A 12,233-nucleotide genomic window follows, 5' to 3' on the forward strand; every position below is an offset into this window, starting at 1 on the left:
ACGAGTTTTAGTGTGCAAAGGAAATCGCTGTCTTACCCATGAGAATTTTTCAATCAGTTCATTAAATGCTTGTATTTTTGTAACAAATTTTTATTATAATCTCAATATCTCCTCGAGGCGAATGAGTTAATGAGGTATCCAAAAAATCATTCACGAGCATCAATTTCGTAAGCAGGAATAGAATTTTCATTCTAATTCGATCTTGGTGGCTTTCGGAAATCATGCCAATATTTTATAATGGGTTCTCGTTCTTGCCATATATTCTTGTTTCCCCAAGTTTGCCAAAATCTGAAGAAAAAAAAAACTTTATCGGTCAGCAATTCAAAGTTCATTGCCTTGTCAATTTTTCAAAAAGTAAAAACCACAGAGTGCCTGAGGCTCTAAGATCTATGGTAGTGACCAACGGTTGGGCTGAAACAACAGTTAAGAATATCTTACATTCCAAAGAAAGCACCACCTAAATGTGCTGCATGATCCATAAATTTCCAACCAGCTATACATCCGGCCAAGTCCATTGCCACGAGTCCCTTTATTACCTGCAGAAGGATCATTGATATAAATTTATCGAAATATAAACTTTAACATATTATTTTTCTGAAAATGTCACATCTTTTACGCACACTGCCAGCTGTAAATTTCCACATTGGTAGGAAAGCTATATTCAACATCGATTCAGGATATTGAGTACATATGAAACCAAGAACACCCATTATCGCACCAGACTAGACAAAACAAACAAAATAATTAACCTCCGTCGTGCGTTGCTCCAGCGTGATGGAAAATTGATAATTCTTAAAAATATATTTACAGCTCCGACAGATAATCCTGGTCTGGCAAAAGCAGTCTTGTAAACATTGCTAACCATGCTTGAAACTACACCACTTGACAAGTAAAACGCTACAAATTGCTCCTTTCCCAAACTTGATACAGCTGCTGTACTAAAGCTGTGGAGCACGTACATATTCGCTGCCAAATGGAATAACGAATAGTGTGAAAACGTTGAGAGTAGCATCGGCCAGCACATCACATCTGCAAAAAAAATGAGTTTAAAAAAAAATTTCACTCGAGTAATCGAGAGCACACATTGAACAAACTGTCGGTGAATGTAATGTGTGGGTTTTGGAATAATTGAAAATAAGAAAGTTTTCATAATTTTCGAATATTGACTCACTGGATGAAGGATTGGTACAAAAATAGCGAAGCATTGTACTCTTCAGTGCCGGTATTCTCCAACCAAGATAAACGACAACGTTGAGGAAACAAATAGGGGCAAATACGCGTTCGCCATCTGAAAGACTTCTCCACCAGCGTTGAGCTTCGCCTCTCCAGCCGGATCGCTGAGAAACAGAAATATTAGTTTTCTTTATATTACTTTAAAACTTCCATCGCATATGCTGCACAAAATTTTCCGCTTGTTAAGATAACTGAATAGTATGATCCTGACATTATTTCAAAGTTCTATTCTCTTCAAAGATTTTACCAGTAAATCATGAGATCACAATATTCTCAAAGTGTAGCAAGTGCTTTTATGGAGGAAGAAAATCGTGGCATGTTCGAAATAACATATCACTCACAAAATTGTAGAGATGAAAATGAAACAGCAAAATTAAGCTGGAATTGTTCGTTTCAAAAGCTCGTTTTTTAAATGACCTCACTCTTAGCCAAGGTTATATGTTTCGATATATGCGCCTAGGTATGAAACGAGTTATTTTCATAGTGCTGAAGAGCAAAAAATTCCCTACAATATATCCAATGAAAATTTTTTTGTAAAATAAATAATCAAGCTCGAATAGTAAGTAGGTCCATTTTCAAATTGAATAGCTATAAATATTAAACGGTTGGTTTTTAAGGTATTTGGCTCAGTCAACTTTTTTTATTTCTTATGAAAAATTGAAGTGCGCGTTGGGTCAGCTCAAACAATTTTTATCTTGGAGTTGCCCCTTTTGGGTGGCTGTGTTTTTTGGCATATGGCTATAAATGCTTGTGGAGCCCAGAAAAAAAATGTTTTCTATTGATACATCCTAAGGATCATTTTTATCCAACTAGTTCAGGTCAATTTGTTGTAAATCAGTTTGTTTATTTTTTTCATTAAATATTCTTCTGTTAACAATACTAGAAACCATAATCCAAATACATACAAGTCGAGTGAACGAATTGAACGAATTGAACATGCGTCCACGCATATTTTCGTACTCCCATATTGATGCAGTGACGATTGAAGCACCACTAAACTGCAAATATACAAAAATAATATAAAATTATTTTTCAATATTTATAAGCTGCTGAAAAAAAAATCATTGCATAATTTATAAGAAAGGTATCACAGAATGATGTTTTTACAAAGGTTTCATAAGATTCTTAGAAAATTGAAGGTTTTCATAAAGTAATATTTCGATCATTTTTCAAATGTTGTCCTTTATATTTCAGTCACTGAAGCTGGATATTTATTTCAAAAAATAGTTGAAAATATTGCTTAAGAGGAAATTAACTTATAAAACGAATTAACCAATCCCTTAAAAAATGACTCACTGTGATGGTAAATCCAAGGGGTTTCCATAATTTTCCAGAGCTCATGGTTGCCGTTTCAACAGCAATTTCTGAAAAAGCACTATTTGTTTCTTTAGACGTGTCTTTTGGTCTCTTGAATCCTCTCGTTTGTCTCCACGAAGTTTGGACCTGTAGTCTCGGTTTTTGGTATTGTAAACTCGTGAAAATACTGCAAGCAATTGGAAGCCATAATCGTTGTTTAAAAGAGTAAACTGAGCGTTTTCATAACCTCACGTCTATGCTGATTTTTGTTTCTATAATAAACAATGGAGAAACAACTTTTAAAGAATTTTTTTTTTTTACCATTTGTTTGACGTTTGACCAAGATACAACAATGCCCTGGCCGCCATCGCGACAACCCGGCTTAATATTTTGTGCAGAACTTTCTCCCGATATATGTGCACGAGGTCAAAGCTGCTGATGTAAAAAGTGGACAAATTTTCTAATCAAACTTTGATTATATTAGAATCCCGGTGGCGTTGCATTGAGAATTTCCGCGAATGTTTCAAAATCATTTACCGGCAAATGGGATAGAATTCACGCGCGGTTAATATGCAAAGTCAGTGAATCCACGTGAACTATAATAAAATAATATTCACTCCAAACAAGATTGCAATATTGCAAGTCATAATTTTAATTGTTAATTTTTGAATTGTTAAGGTATATATATAAATGATGCATTTCTCCAATGTAATAACAATTGTTTAGTTTTCAGGGTTTTCAGTGTTTCCAGTAACAGAAAACATGGAAACATGAACGAATCACGGATCACGGAACGGACTCACGGCGATCAGAAAAACAAGTCGTCAGCTGATTGAAGGCAAAGAAGCAGGTTTTGCAGTGACGCAGTGGCATATAATAATGCGCGCGAAATATAAACTCTCCGCTAGATAGCGACAGTGAGCGAGTTTGCGCGCTTTCTAAAAAACTTCATCACAATCTCTCCCATACTTTCCCCTCGTGTATCAGAAAAATGGCGTTTTTCGTGATTGCCTTGCGAGCATCTGTGAACTCTTGTTTAAAATTTCGAAGGTCGTGGGTCGTCTATCGTGTGTAACATAAAAATCTGGAGTTCGAAACCTCGGAGATAATAGACGCAGATGATGCGCCCATTGAGTGATCATTGTGAATCGAATCGCCATTGGGCTATGAAGGAAAAGAACACTGTCACCGAAGGCGCTTTCGTAAATCTAGCTCAAAGAAAAACAAAGTGAAAATTTTGTGCTTTCTTTTTCTATAACGATATGGCAGAGAATCTTGCTGCGAAGCTTTATCTTCTGTTGGAGCATGAAAGCGGAAAGGGCAAGTGTATTTTTAATTTTACCTGTCTCATTATTCGTCGGAAAAAGACGGCCGGCAATTTGTATGTGATTTTTTAGCAAGCCTAAGAGGGGCCTAAGATCGTGTTTGATTATATCTATAACTACAAGTTTTTTACACAATGCATTCGACTTGTCAACATACGTGTGTTAACGAATATATACATACTGACGAGTTTTGACATTTAGCAGACGCCACGAGTTCCTTTCCAGCTGTTCGGTAAAAAAATAATTCCCCGCCATATCGATTAAATGACGTGCAAAGTGCACTTTTTTATAAAAATTTTTTTTTTCTCCGAAATATCATTCGTAATTGTGTATGCTTATAAGCAATAGTTTACATTATTGTAACCCTCGTACAGGGAAATTTAGCGCTCTTAAGGAATTCATCAAAATGAGACGTGATAAGAAAACTTAATTACAGAGCATTTTCTAGGTCTCACGTTTCAAATTGTTCTCTTATCTTGTTTTCCGCGATGTTTTTTTTTTTTTTTATTTTTCCACAATCGAACGATGACGATAAATCTTATCACGCCTTTCATTAAACGTCGCTCTTTCTCTCTCTCTTTGGTGCAAAGGAAGCTTGTATTTTTAAATAATGTTTGGATTTTTACATTTAGCGGAGAAATGGAAATTACTGGGACAAGAAAGAGATGGATCTCTGCTTGTTGGATGGATCGAAGAAAAGTCTTTAGATGGAGGAACTTCTATTTCAAATTCAGTCGTCGGACACTATGATAGAACCAAGGAAAAATTACAGGTAATCTTTTGTTGATATTTTTGGTTATGCATATATTCTTTTGTATTCAACCATTTATTATCGTTAAGCAGACAAGGTGCTTCGTGTAACATTTTCCGAATCAACTTTCTTAATTGATCATTATTTTTCATAGATGCAATTATGATTTACAGATTTTACAACGCTTCGATAATGTACTGAACATAGTTCAAGCTACAGTCAACCAAAATCATACTTTGTTGGGATACGTCATCAAGGAGAAAGCTAAGATTTTAGAAACAGCAAAACCTGCTGTAAATTCTGAAGAAAATAGTGAGAATACGAAAGAGGAGGATCCGACTGAAAATTCAGCAGAAAACAAAAGCTGTAGTGACCACTCAGTCTCAAATGTTGAAGCTTACAGCCCTTACGTCGTTGAGGTCAATTCCAAAAAGATTCACCGTTTAGAAATTGAGAGAACAAAACAGATCCGAGTACAATTTTTATACAAACATAAAGAACAGAAAAACGGAGACAGATTTTTGGTGCTGATACATCAAGAATGTAAGAGTGTCCTACGTTTATTATTTTTGAAGTGAAAGAATTTATTCTCTGGTTAAAACGACCTAACGTTTTTCCTTTTTTAAGGCGTTATGATGTACACGGTGATTTTCGATGAGACCAACGAGCCTCCGACACTCGCCTCTCTTGATTCGGAATCATTGGTTCGAACCTTTATTTGGGCTCAGTGGGACGTAACTAATCAGGTGCTTTATCACATTCACAATCGACGAGCTCCCACTAGTTTGGTAACCGAGGACGATAACGAGAGTCGTGCAAAAACTAACGCCACATCACCAACTCTCAGTGGTTTACAATTTCACGATGATCTTCCTCACGAGACAGTGGTAATGCTACAATTCATTACGCCACTTAAAATTTATTACCGCTTTTCGTTGTTATTGAATTTTCATAAATTTTTCGCAGAAATAAAAGCGTAAGGACTGTAAAGTATTTATTGGAAAAGAAAAACTTTTCAGGAGCAAAATAATGACTATTTTCATATTTGATTGATTATTTTTCGTAGTTTACTTGCGTCCTCTGGGTCTGCATGTGAGGCTCGGAAAAGTGTCATCTCTCCAAATTAGGATCTAAAAGATTTTTTGTAACTGTTCGATTTTGACTTTGAAGCTCACAGCACTACAATAATCTTCGTACAGGCACCACTTATCGAAAACAGAATAATAAATCAAATTCGCTGAAATTAAAATCCGAAGCTTCATACTGAATCGATTAATCTGGAGCCAAAGAAGCGGTACACCCTAGGGTTAATTAATTGCTATTGAAAATTTGAAATAATATTGAAAAACTAAATGAAACAATGATTTTTGCAGCTCAACATACCCCTGAATTTGCCTCAGCTACCGAGCACCGGAAATTGCGGGACTTACGAGGACGATGTGATTCCTTTAAGAGTTCACGATTGTTCATTGGATCTGATAGTGATATCGGATTCGAAAGGAATGGTTTGCGTTTGTCATCATTATTTGTATCGGCCTGTGCAGCCGCCTCAGCACGTTCTTGAGGCATCCTTAAGCGAATCGAACACAGTTCATTTCGCGTATTCGGTAACGTTATTGCATCACAGTTGCGTCATACATTGCGTAGTGCCAGGAATTCCGTGGTCACAGGCGAAGTTGATGAGGCCAACGTTCGCGATATCGGGAGATTACATGATAGTTTTTGTGCAAGGTTCATTTACGCATTTGTTGGAAATCGGTGTGAATCACGATCCGTGTTGTCATATTTTGTGCGGGCCTCTCGTTTCTGTACCCTCGCAATCGTCTTATCTCGTTCCTTTGCTCGACCTCACAGCGCCGATGCAACGTCAATCGAGCGGCGTGAAGAAAAACGAAATTCATGGTAAATTGCGAGATTTTAATTCGGAAACGAATGGGTCGATGCAGGATTTCGTTTCGAATATTCCGAGCATAGATCTGCCGACTCTGGACCTCGTCACGATATCCATAAGTACCGAATTCTTAATCGATGTATTTCGCAAGGAGAATTCGGTGCAAGTTCGCATGGGAATTATCCATTACTTTCTTTGTCACCGCAACGATCTGGAAATAGTCGCTTTTCTCGTCTCTTTGATCGCTGAAAAACCGCGATCTCTCGATGTTGTACGCTTCATGCAGGAAATCCTCGTCGGAGGTTCGTACGCTCTGGTACAAAAAAATCTGCTCCCCGATGCGGTGCCCCTGCTCTCGTTATTGCCCATCACCATGGTCGAAGAAACTGCTGGCTACGATGCGAAAATCAATGATTTGCATATAACCCTGAGCCATGAAAAATTGTGGAACACTTCCGTCATGCTCCTGTCACCGCAGCAAAGACTCGTGCCCTACCGCAGTGATTTGTGGACCAGGCTCTGGGACAATCTTGGTAAAAGAAGTGAGAATCGACCTAGATTTAAAACTAGTCAAATTGCGGAGAAGTTACTTGTTTCTTTGGCCTGCTATCAGCCGGAAGCACTGTCTAGAACGAGCACTCCAATGTCTCCGAGTGGAGGGTAAGAATTGTTTTTATTCATTCTTTCATGGATATTCTCTGTTTATGAAATCAAGAGATGTTTTATTTTTTTTATCTTATACTACTGAGTAATTGCACTAGTGTACCGAGTTCCATAGTTCCAAGCTGTCGTGTGTCACTATTTGTTTTCGTAAATTTTCGACAATTTGTTGTTTACACCATAGAGATCTCTATTTACGTATAATCTGAGCTCCAGTTCGGTTTCAAATATGAATCATAATTGTTAAATCAAATAGTTCACTATAAATTATGGTCAATGTGAATGAGAATAAATAGACAATGAATAACGATTTTAGATAATAAAAATAAAGCATCATTTAACTTTGTTAAGTGCTCATATTTTTGTGTTCCTTTTGAAAGCAAATTCAATTCTTTTCCGACAGGCTTGTATTGGCTTCTGCATCTTTCGGAGATTTAATGAGCAATCGTAGCAACAAAATTCTGGGGGATTCGGCACTACCGTTCGTCGAGGTTGAAAGTTGTACAGCTTCGAAACAAGAGCACATTGTGTCAGTAAATCTTCGAGAACTTTCGATGTATCTTTTGAAACATGGTACACAAACTCCGCCGAGTTCGTACGTTTCGTGTACGCCTTTGCAGGTTCACGCAATGGCTACGAGGCACGTTGCAGCTCAATTGGAAAGTTCGCGATCACTTTGTCAAATGATTTGCAAAGCTGCTAACGTCGATCCTCGAATGGAACAGGAGCGAGGATTTATCCTCATGTAAGACTAAGAATTTTTTACTTATTTTTCCACAATTTCACACCGTTTCTATTTTAGTTAATATCATTTTATTTGACCTTTCAGTGACCAATTAGATGAGACTCGACGAAATCTTCTGTTTATGCTACTCGAGCGCTATCGTTACGCTATCGAGAACAGCGCTTTTCCAATGCCTCAAGGATTCACGTCTTTCTTCACGTATCTTGGCTATAGAAGTCTGAGATATTCCATGTTCTTACAATACGTCGAACGTTCCGTATTTGAACTCCAGGTGGACGTTACCAAAATTATCATAGCAGGTTATTAAACTTTTACGAAAAACATATATTCCGGTTTTATTTTATATTTAACATCTCATAAATGTTTTACTTTAAAAATGAAATTTCGTTTACGTGTTTGTTTGTGGTCCCTTCGAAGATACATTCAATTTCTTGAAAAAAATTATTAGAAAATTATAATACAGTTTGGAAGTTTGGTATGATCGAATGAAATGGTGCAAGAATTATGAGTTTAAAATATCAGCGGATATGAGTAGTATACAGGGTTTGAGAATGGAAATTAATGGTTTTAGTTTTATTCTCTCTTCAAAGTCATCGTAGAAAACTTTTTTTCTCGATAACTGGAGGACCTCAATTCTTTCGGTCCAATAAATTTTCAATAATTGATCCGCATTATTTATTTACTGATTCAATTTTGCAGCCATTTGTACGAGTTATATTCAACGCCGTATTCATTCGGTTACAGATATTGGAGACACGAAGGAAAACGTGATAAAAAAATTACAACTATTGTCTCTCCTGCCTCGAACCCGTGCCAAAAGGTTGCTCAATCAGTGGCTCCATCCGGTCAGTTTTATGATCAGAGCACGGGAACACGCGACAAACATTTTGTCTGGCGAAGTATGTCAAACACGTGGAAGAACGTTACAGCATTGTAATCGTCACAATGGTACGATGAAATCAAAAAGTAATATTCAACTTTCATCGCGAATTTTTATTTTTTTTTCCCCAATAAAGTAGAATTTCGAAAAAAATCGTTGTCTGATCGCAGGTTTGGCAGCATTTCCTTCGGCCGATCGTCTCTCGCCATTGGACACATTCCTCGATTTACTTACGGCAAAAGCAAGTCTCAACGAACTTGACTTTGGTTTATTAATCGAGGCGACGGTCACGTCGACGGAAGATTTTCTTTAATTAAGCTATACACATATAGTCTTGTCATTATAGTTGAAAACAATTGCTTTTGCAAGCGCAATTTTAAGCTCAATCGGTTGGTATATCGATCTTCCTTTTTAGTCCTACTTTACACTGGTTTCGTACATTCCATTTTGCATTCTCGTACAAACTTTCGGGATTAATCGCTCGAGTATTTTATACTCAGCTATAGAACATTTGAATGTTAAAAATGTTTTTTTTTTCCTTGTTGCGTTGCGTCTGTACCGTTACGTGCCATTTTTTTGGAATTTTTCCTGTTTTCACCTTGTTTCTAAATTTGTAGGCTAATTTTTTCACTGTACCTGTAGTATCAAAGCACCATTCAGTATTTTATCATTACGTTTGAGACATCACTACGATTGACCCGAAACGCCTACATCGAAGTCGAAAACAATTCCATTCTAGGGGAAAAACTTATTTCTACATTTTTTGAAACTTTTTTGTTTTGCTAAAATTTTGTAATCAAATTCTCACCGAATGCGTCTTTATCGGTTCCCCAAATGGTACACAATTCATCCTTGTTGTTACATGCAAAAAATATTCTATGCTCAAGAGAAGTTTCAATCAAGAGGTTTTCGATCATGGATCGAGTTAGTCTTAGTCAGAAAAAAGATGGTTAACGGGCCAACATTTTTGTCTCTTTTTGAATATATTATATATTTGAATGTTCCTAATGAAGAAATTTTGTTAATCGTTCGTTATTCTGATCATTCGGTGTTACGTGAACATCTCACTCAAGCTATTCACCGTTTATCGTTTAGTTTTCAACAAAGTTCAACCTGTATAAAAAAGTGAGGTTGTTGCTTTTACCTTTGTTCAAAAATAGTTCAATATTAAATTTAAGTTGTTACAAAAATTAACTATTTTTCTTGAGTTCCGGTCCAATCCAATTGTCTGGAATTTTACACTCGTCGCGCCATGATTCCAGATTATCGGGATGTCGAGAGTGAACTATGTAATTATTCCAATTGTTCATCCTAAATCGGACAAAATCCTCAATTCATTATCTCAATAATAATAAGTAGAATGAATTCCGTAATTGCTTTGTGATACGTGTGTTTTTATAAGATAAAAATCTCAAATTTATGAGGTATTCACCACAGACTGGTCTCTCAAATCCTTATGGTTTCAATAGTTTTATTTATATTTATAGATAATTTAAGAGTCAAATGATTCTAATTAAAATTTAATAAAAGTAGAAAAATATTTAAAAAAAACAACTCTAATTTTATCAAGATTAATTCAATGGAAACAATTTCCTCATATTATTCCCATTGACGAAACCGTACAAAATGAAAGAATCGAATGATTTACCTTTTGTGAGGTATATTCAAAATCCGTTTTTCTGGAAATGGCATATTTTTCTCCAATATCGCGAATTCCGAAGTATGTAGAAAACTCAATTTTTTGAATTCCTCCACGCCATCCATTTTCGGAATTTTCAATAATTTGCTTATCAAGTCATAATTCGGTATTGCATTCGAAGCATAGGCAGTCAATTTTAAAGTACTGAGATTCCGGTTAGCAGACATTATAAACATAAAAATGGCTTAAGATCACTTAAATGAACTGGTGAAGTTTCATAAACATCTTTTTGTTTCATCTCATCGAGAGATTTTTGTTTTGCCGATGAGCGATCTCCTCTAAGATGATCAGTCGGTAATCACAACCGTGAGTGCGAGAGAGATAGCTGCAAATTTTGAAAAGGAAATTTTTCCACATCGTTCGTCTGATCGAAAAAATAAAAATGTCATCGGATTTTTGCGATCGTGCTGCGTACGATGACATTTTTATTATTTTAATCGGACGAACGATGTCAAAGAGTTTCAATTTCAAAAATTCGAGGTGTGATTACCGACTGATCTATCATCCACGACCTCTCGCTCGCCTCTCGCACCTTAATTTTTTTTTCACTACGTCAGATCAGCTGTTCGGCTTCGACGACAGATTCACACATGCTTTTCGGATTCGTGTTTCGTGTGGAATCATTCGTTTTATATAGTTTATTTCGTTTATTATAAGTTATATAAAGTTAAGGAGCACAAATTAATCGAATATTTCAACAATGACGAAAGATTCAGGAAATGTTTCATTCACAACGACGCCAGGATTCTGCTCTGATTGTGGCACGATTTTACCAATTCTCAATGATCATGGCAATGTGACGTGTTTTGCTTGTGATCGAATTTGGGGTTCCGAAGGTAAGCTTATTCAACAATTGATTTTCGATTCCTCCACTATTTACGAAAATTCCAGGATCGGCTTCTGATTTTATCGATATTCATCGTTTTGTACGAATTTCTTATGAAATTCCAAATTCGAGGTTATGTTTCGTTTTTTTTTTTTCTTTTGGACAATTCAGATAAAATTGAAATCCGTTACGATCACGCATCTGTTTTCCTGTATGAGTTGCAACGCAAACGGTGGCAAGATTTTGGAATTATAACATTTTAGTATTATAGAAAACTCGCTGCACTTATAAAAGTTTATAAAAGTGAAAGTCACGCATGCAATTTCTTTTTGTTCATTTTTATTATTCTTTGTACAAAGCTTTCGGAGACATGGCAATGTCTTGTACTATTGAATTCAATGATAAACGTACTTATACAAAACACAAGGAAAAGGAAAGTGCAGAAGATGCTGACGGTCCCATAGTTGAGAGACAATGTCCCCAATGTGACAACAATAAAATGTCATATGCGACTCTTCAATTGAGATCAGCTGACGAAGGACAGACTGTATTTTATACCTGTACAAAATGCAAGTAAGCAAACATTTTGAAATTCTTTTTCCCATTTTATTTGATAATTCATGAATTTACAATTATTTTAGAATATCGAATATTGAGGCCAAATTTCTGTTTCCAGATTCAAAGAAACGGAAAATTCATAATGGACTTCTTTCCATCACAACTTTATTGTTACATTTTTATAAATTACATCGATTAAAAAAAGTATTTCCAAAAAAAGACTTTGTATTACAAATTTTCTTTCATTACATTCGATGTGCCATTTCATAGTTGCATAAAATTCTTTCCAATCTCTAGACATACAGTTTTTCAAGTTCTTTTTTATTATGGTTTCTTTTGGCTCATGTTGTTTACTTAAAAAATACCTCA

General features: G+C 35.9%; 3 protein-coding genes and 1 long non-coding RNA gene across 7 annotated transcripts; 2 read left to right on the plus strand and 2 right to left on the minus strand.

Annotated features, from left to right (window-relative positions):
- Nucleotides 1-53: 53 nt before the first annotated feature.
- rho-7 (rhomboid family intramembrane serine protease rho-7) lies at nt 54-4,124 on the minus strand. 3 transcript variants are annotated; one of them, XM_043419538.1, is made up of 9 exons: nt 4,036-4,124; nt 2,851-2,964; nt 2,530-2,716; nt 2,139-2,231; nt 1,172-1,337; nt 809-1,029; nt 621-722; nt 439-536; nt 54-288 (listed from the first exon to the last, which is right to left on the minus strand). In XM_043419538.1, exons 1-9 carry the CDS (start codon nt 4,107-4,109, stop codon nt 192-194), a joined length of 1,152 nt encoding a protein of 383 aa, XP_043275473.1. In that variant the 5' UTR covers nt 4,110-4,124; the 3' UTR covers nt 54-191. The 3 variants fall into 3 exon arrangements, with proteins under 3 accessions (XP_043275473.1, XP_043275474.1, XP_043275475.1); XM_043419539.1 differs by lacking the exon at nt 4,036-4,124 and adding an exon at nt 3,067-3,385 and having other exon boundaries at nt 2,851-2,961; XM_043419540.1 differs by lacking the exon at nt 4,036-4,124 and adding an exon at nt 3,067-3,385.
- Nucleotides 3,448-10,335, plus strand: pigeon (protein). 2 transcript variants are annotated; one of them, XM_043419531.1, is made up of 9 exons: nt 3,448-3,849; nt 4,487-4,626; nt 4,779-5,148; nt 5,233-5,492; nt 5,979-7,156; nt 7,560-7,901; nt 7,986-8,200; nt 8,646-8,867; nt 8,952-10,335. In XM_043419531.1, the coding sequence occupies exons 1-9, from the start codon at nt 3,792-3,794 to the stop codon at nt 9,092-9,094; spliced, it is 2,928 nt and encodes a 975-aa protein (XP_043275466.1). In that variant the 5' UTR covers nt 3,448-3,791; the 3' UTR covers nt 9,095-10,335. The 2 variants fall into 2 exon arrangements, with proteins under 2 accessions (XP_043275466.1, XP_043275467.1); XM_043419532.1 differs by having other exon boundaries at nt 3,451-3,849; nt 8,646-8,849; nt 8,952-10,154.
- LOC122411027 (uncharacterized) lies at nt 9,754-10,859 on the minus strand. The gene is made up of 2 exons (XR_006261055.1): nt 10,430-10,859; nt 9,754-10,092 (listed from the first exon to the last, which is right to left on the minus strand). It is a non-coding gene; the product is annotated as an uncharacterized lncRNA (long non-coding RNA).
- Nucleotides 10,860-11,015: 156 nt separating this feature from the next.
- RpI12 (RNA polymerase I subunit RpI12) lies at nt 11,016-12,133 on the plus strand. The gene is made up of 3 exons (XM_043419546.1): nt 11,016-11,316; nt 11,666-11,879; nt 11,983-12,133. The coding sequence occupies exons 1-3, from the start codon at nt 11,181-11,183 to the stop codon at nt 12,005-12,007; spliced, it is 375 nt and encodes a 124-aa protein (XP_043275481.1). The 5' UTR covers nt 11,016-11,180; the 3' UTR covers nt 12,008-12,133.
- Nucleotides 12,134-12,233: the final 100 nt, after the last annotated feature.

Source organism: Venturia canescens, chromosome 5, assembly GCF_019457755.1.
Source record: "Venturia canescens isolate UGA chromosome 5, ASM1945775v1, whole genome shotgun sequence".
Lineage (NCBI taxonomy): Eukaryota > Metazoa > Arthropoda > Insecta > Hymenoptera > Ichneumonidae > Venturia > Venturia canescens.

Bases quoted from the DNA above. Each gene is read 5' to 3' on its own strand.
- pigeon (XM_043419531.1), top strand. From the start codon at position 3,792: ATGGCAGAGAATCTTGCTGCGAAGCTTTATCTTCTGTTGGAGCATGAA. The intron at 3,850-4,486 runs GCAAGTGTATTT...TTTTACATTTAG, and splicing joins GGAGCATGAAAGCGGAAAGG to CGGAGAAATGGAAATTACTG. The intron at 5,493-5,978 runs GTAATGCTACAA...TGATTTTTGCAG, and splicing joins ATCTTCCTCACGAGACAGTG to CTCAACATACCCCTGAATTT.
- rho-7 (XM_043419538.1), bottom strand. From the start codon at position 4,109: ATGGCGGGGAATTATTTTTTTACCGAACAGCTGGAAAGGAACTCGTGG. The intron at 723-808 runs GTAAATATATTT...TGTTTTGTCTAG, and splicing joins CAGGATTATCTGTCGGAGCT to TCTGGTGCGATAATGGGTGT. The intron at 289-438 runs GTAAGATATTCT...TTTTTTCTTCAG, and splicing joins GGTGGTGCTTTCTTTGGAAT to ATTTTGGCAAACTTGGGGAA.
- RpI12 (XM_043419546.1), top strand. From the start codon at position 11,181: ATGACGAAAGATTCAGGAAATGTTTCATTCACAACGACGCCAGGATTC. The intron at 11,317-11,665 runs GTAAGCTTATTC...CTTTGTACAAAG, and splicing joins TCGAATTTGGGGTTCCGAAG to CTTTCGGAGACATGGCAATG. The intron at 11,880-11,982 runs GTAAGCAAACAT...TTCTGTTTCCAG, and splicing joins TATACCTGTACAAAATGCAA to ATTCAAAGAAACGGAAAATT.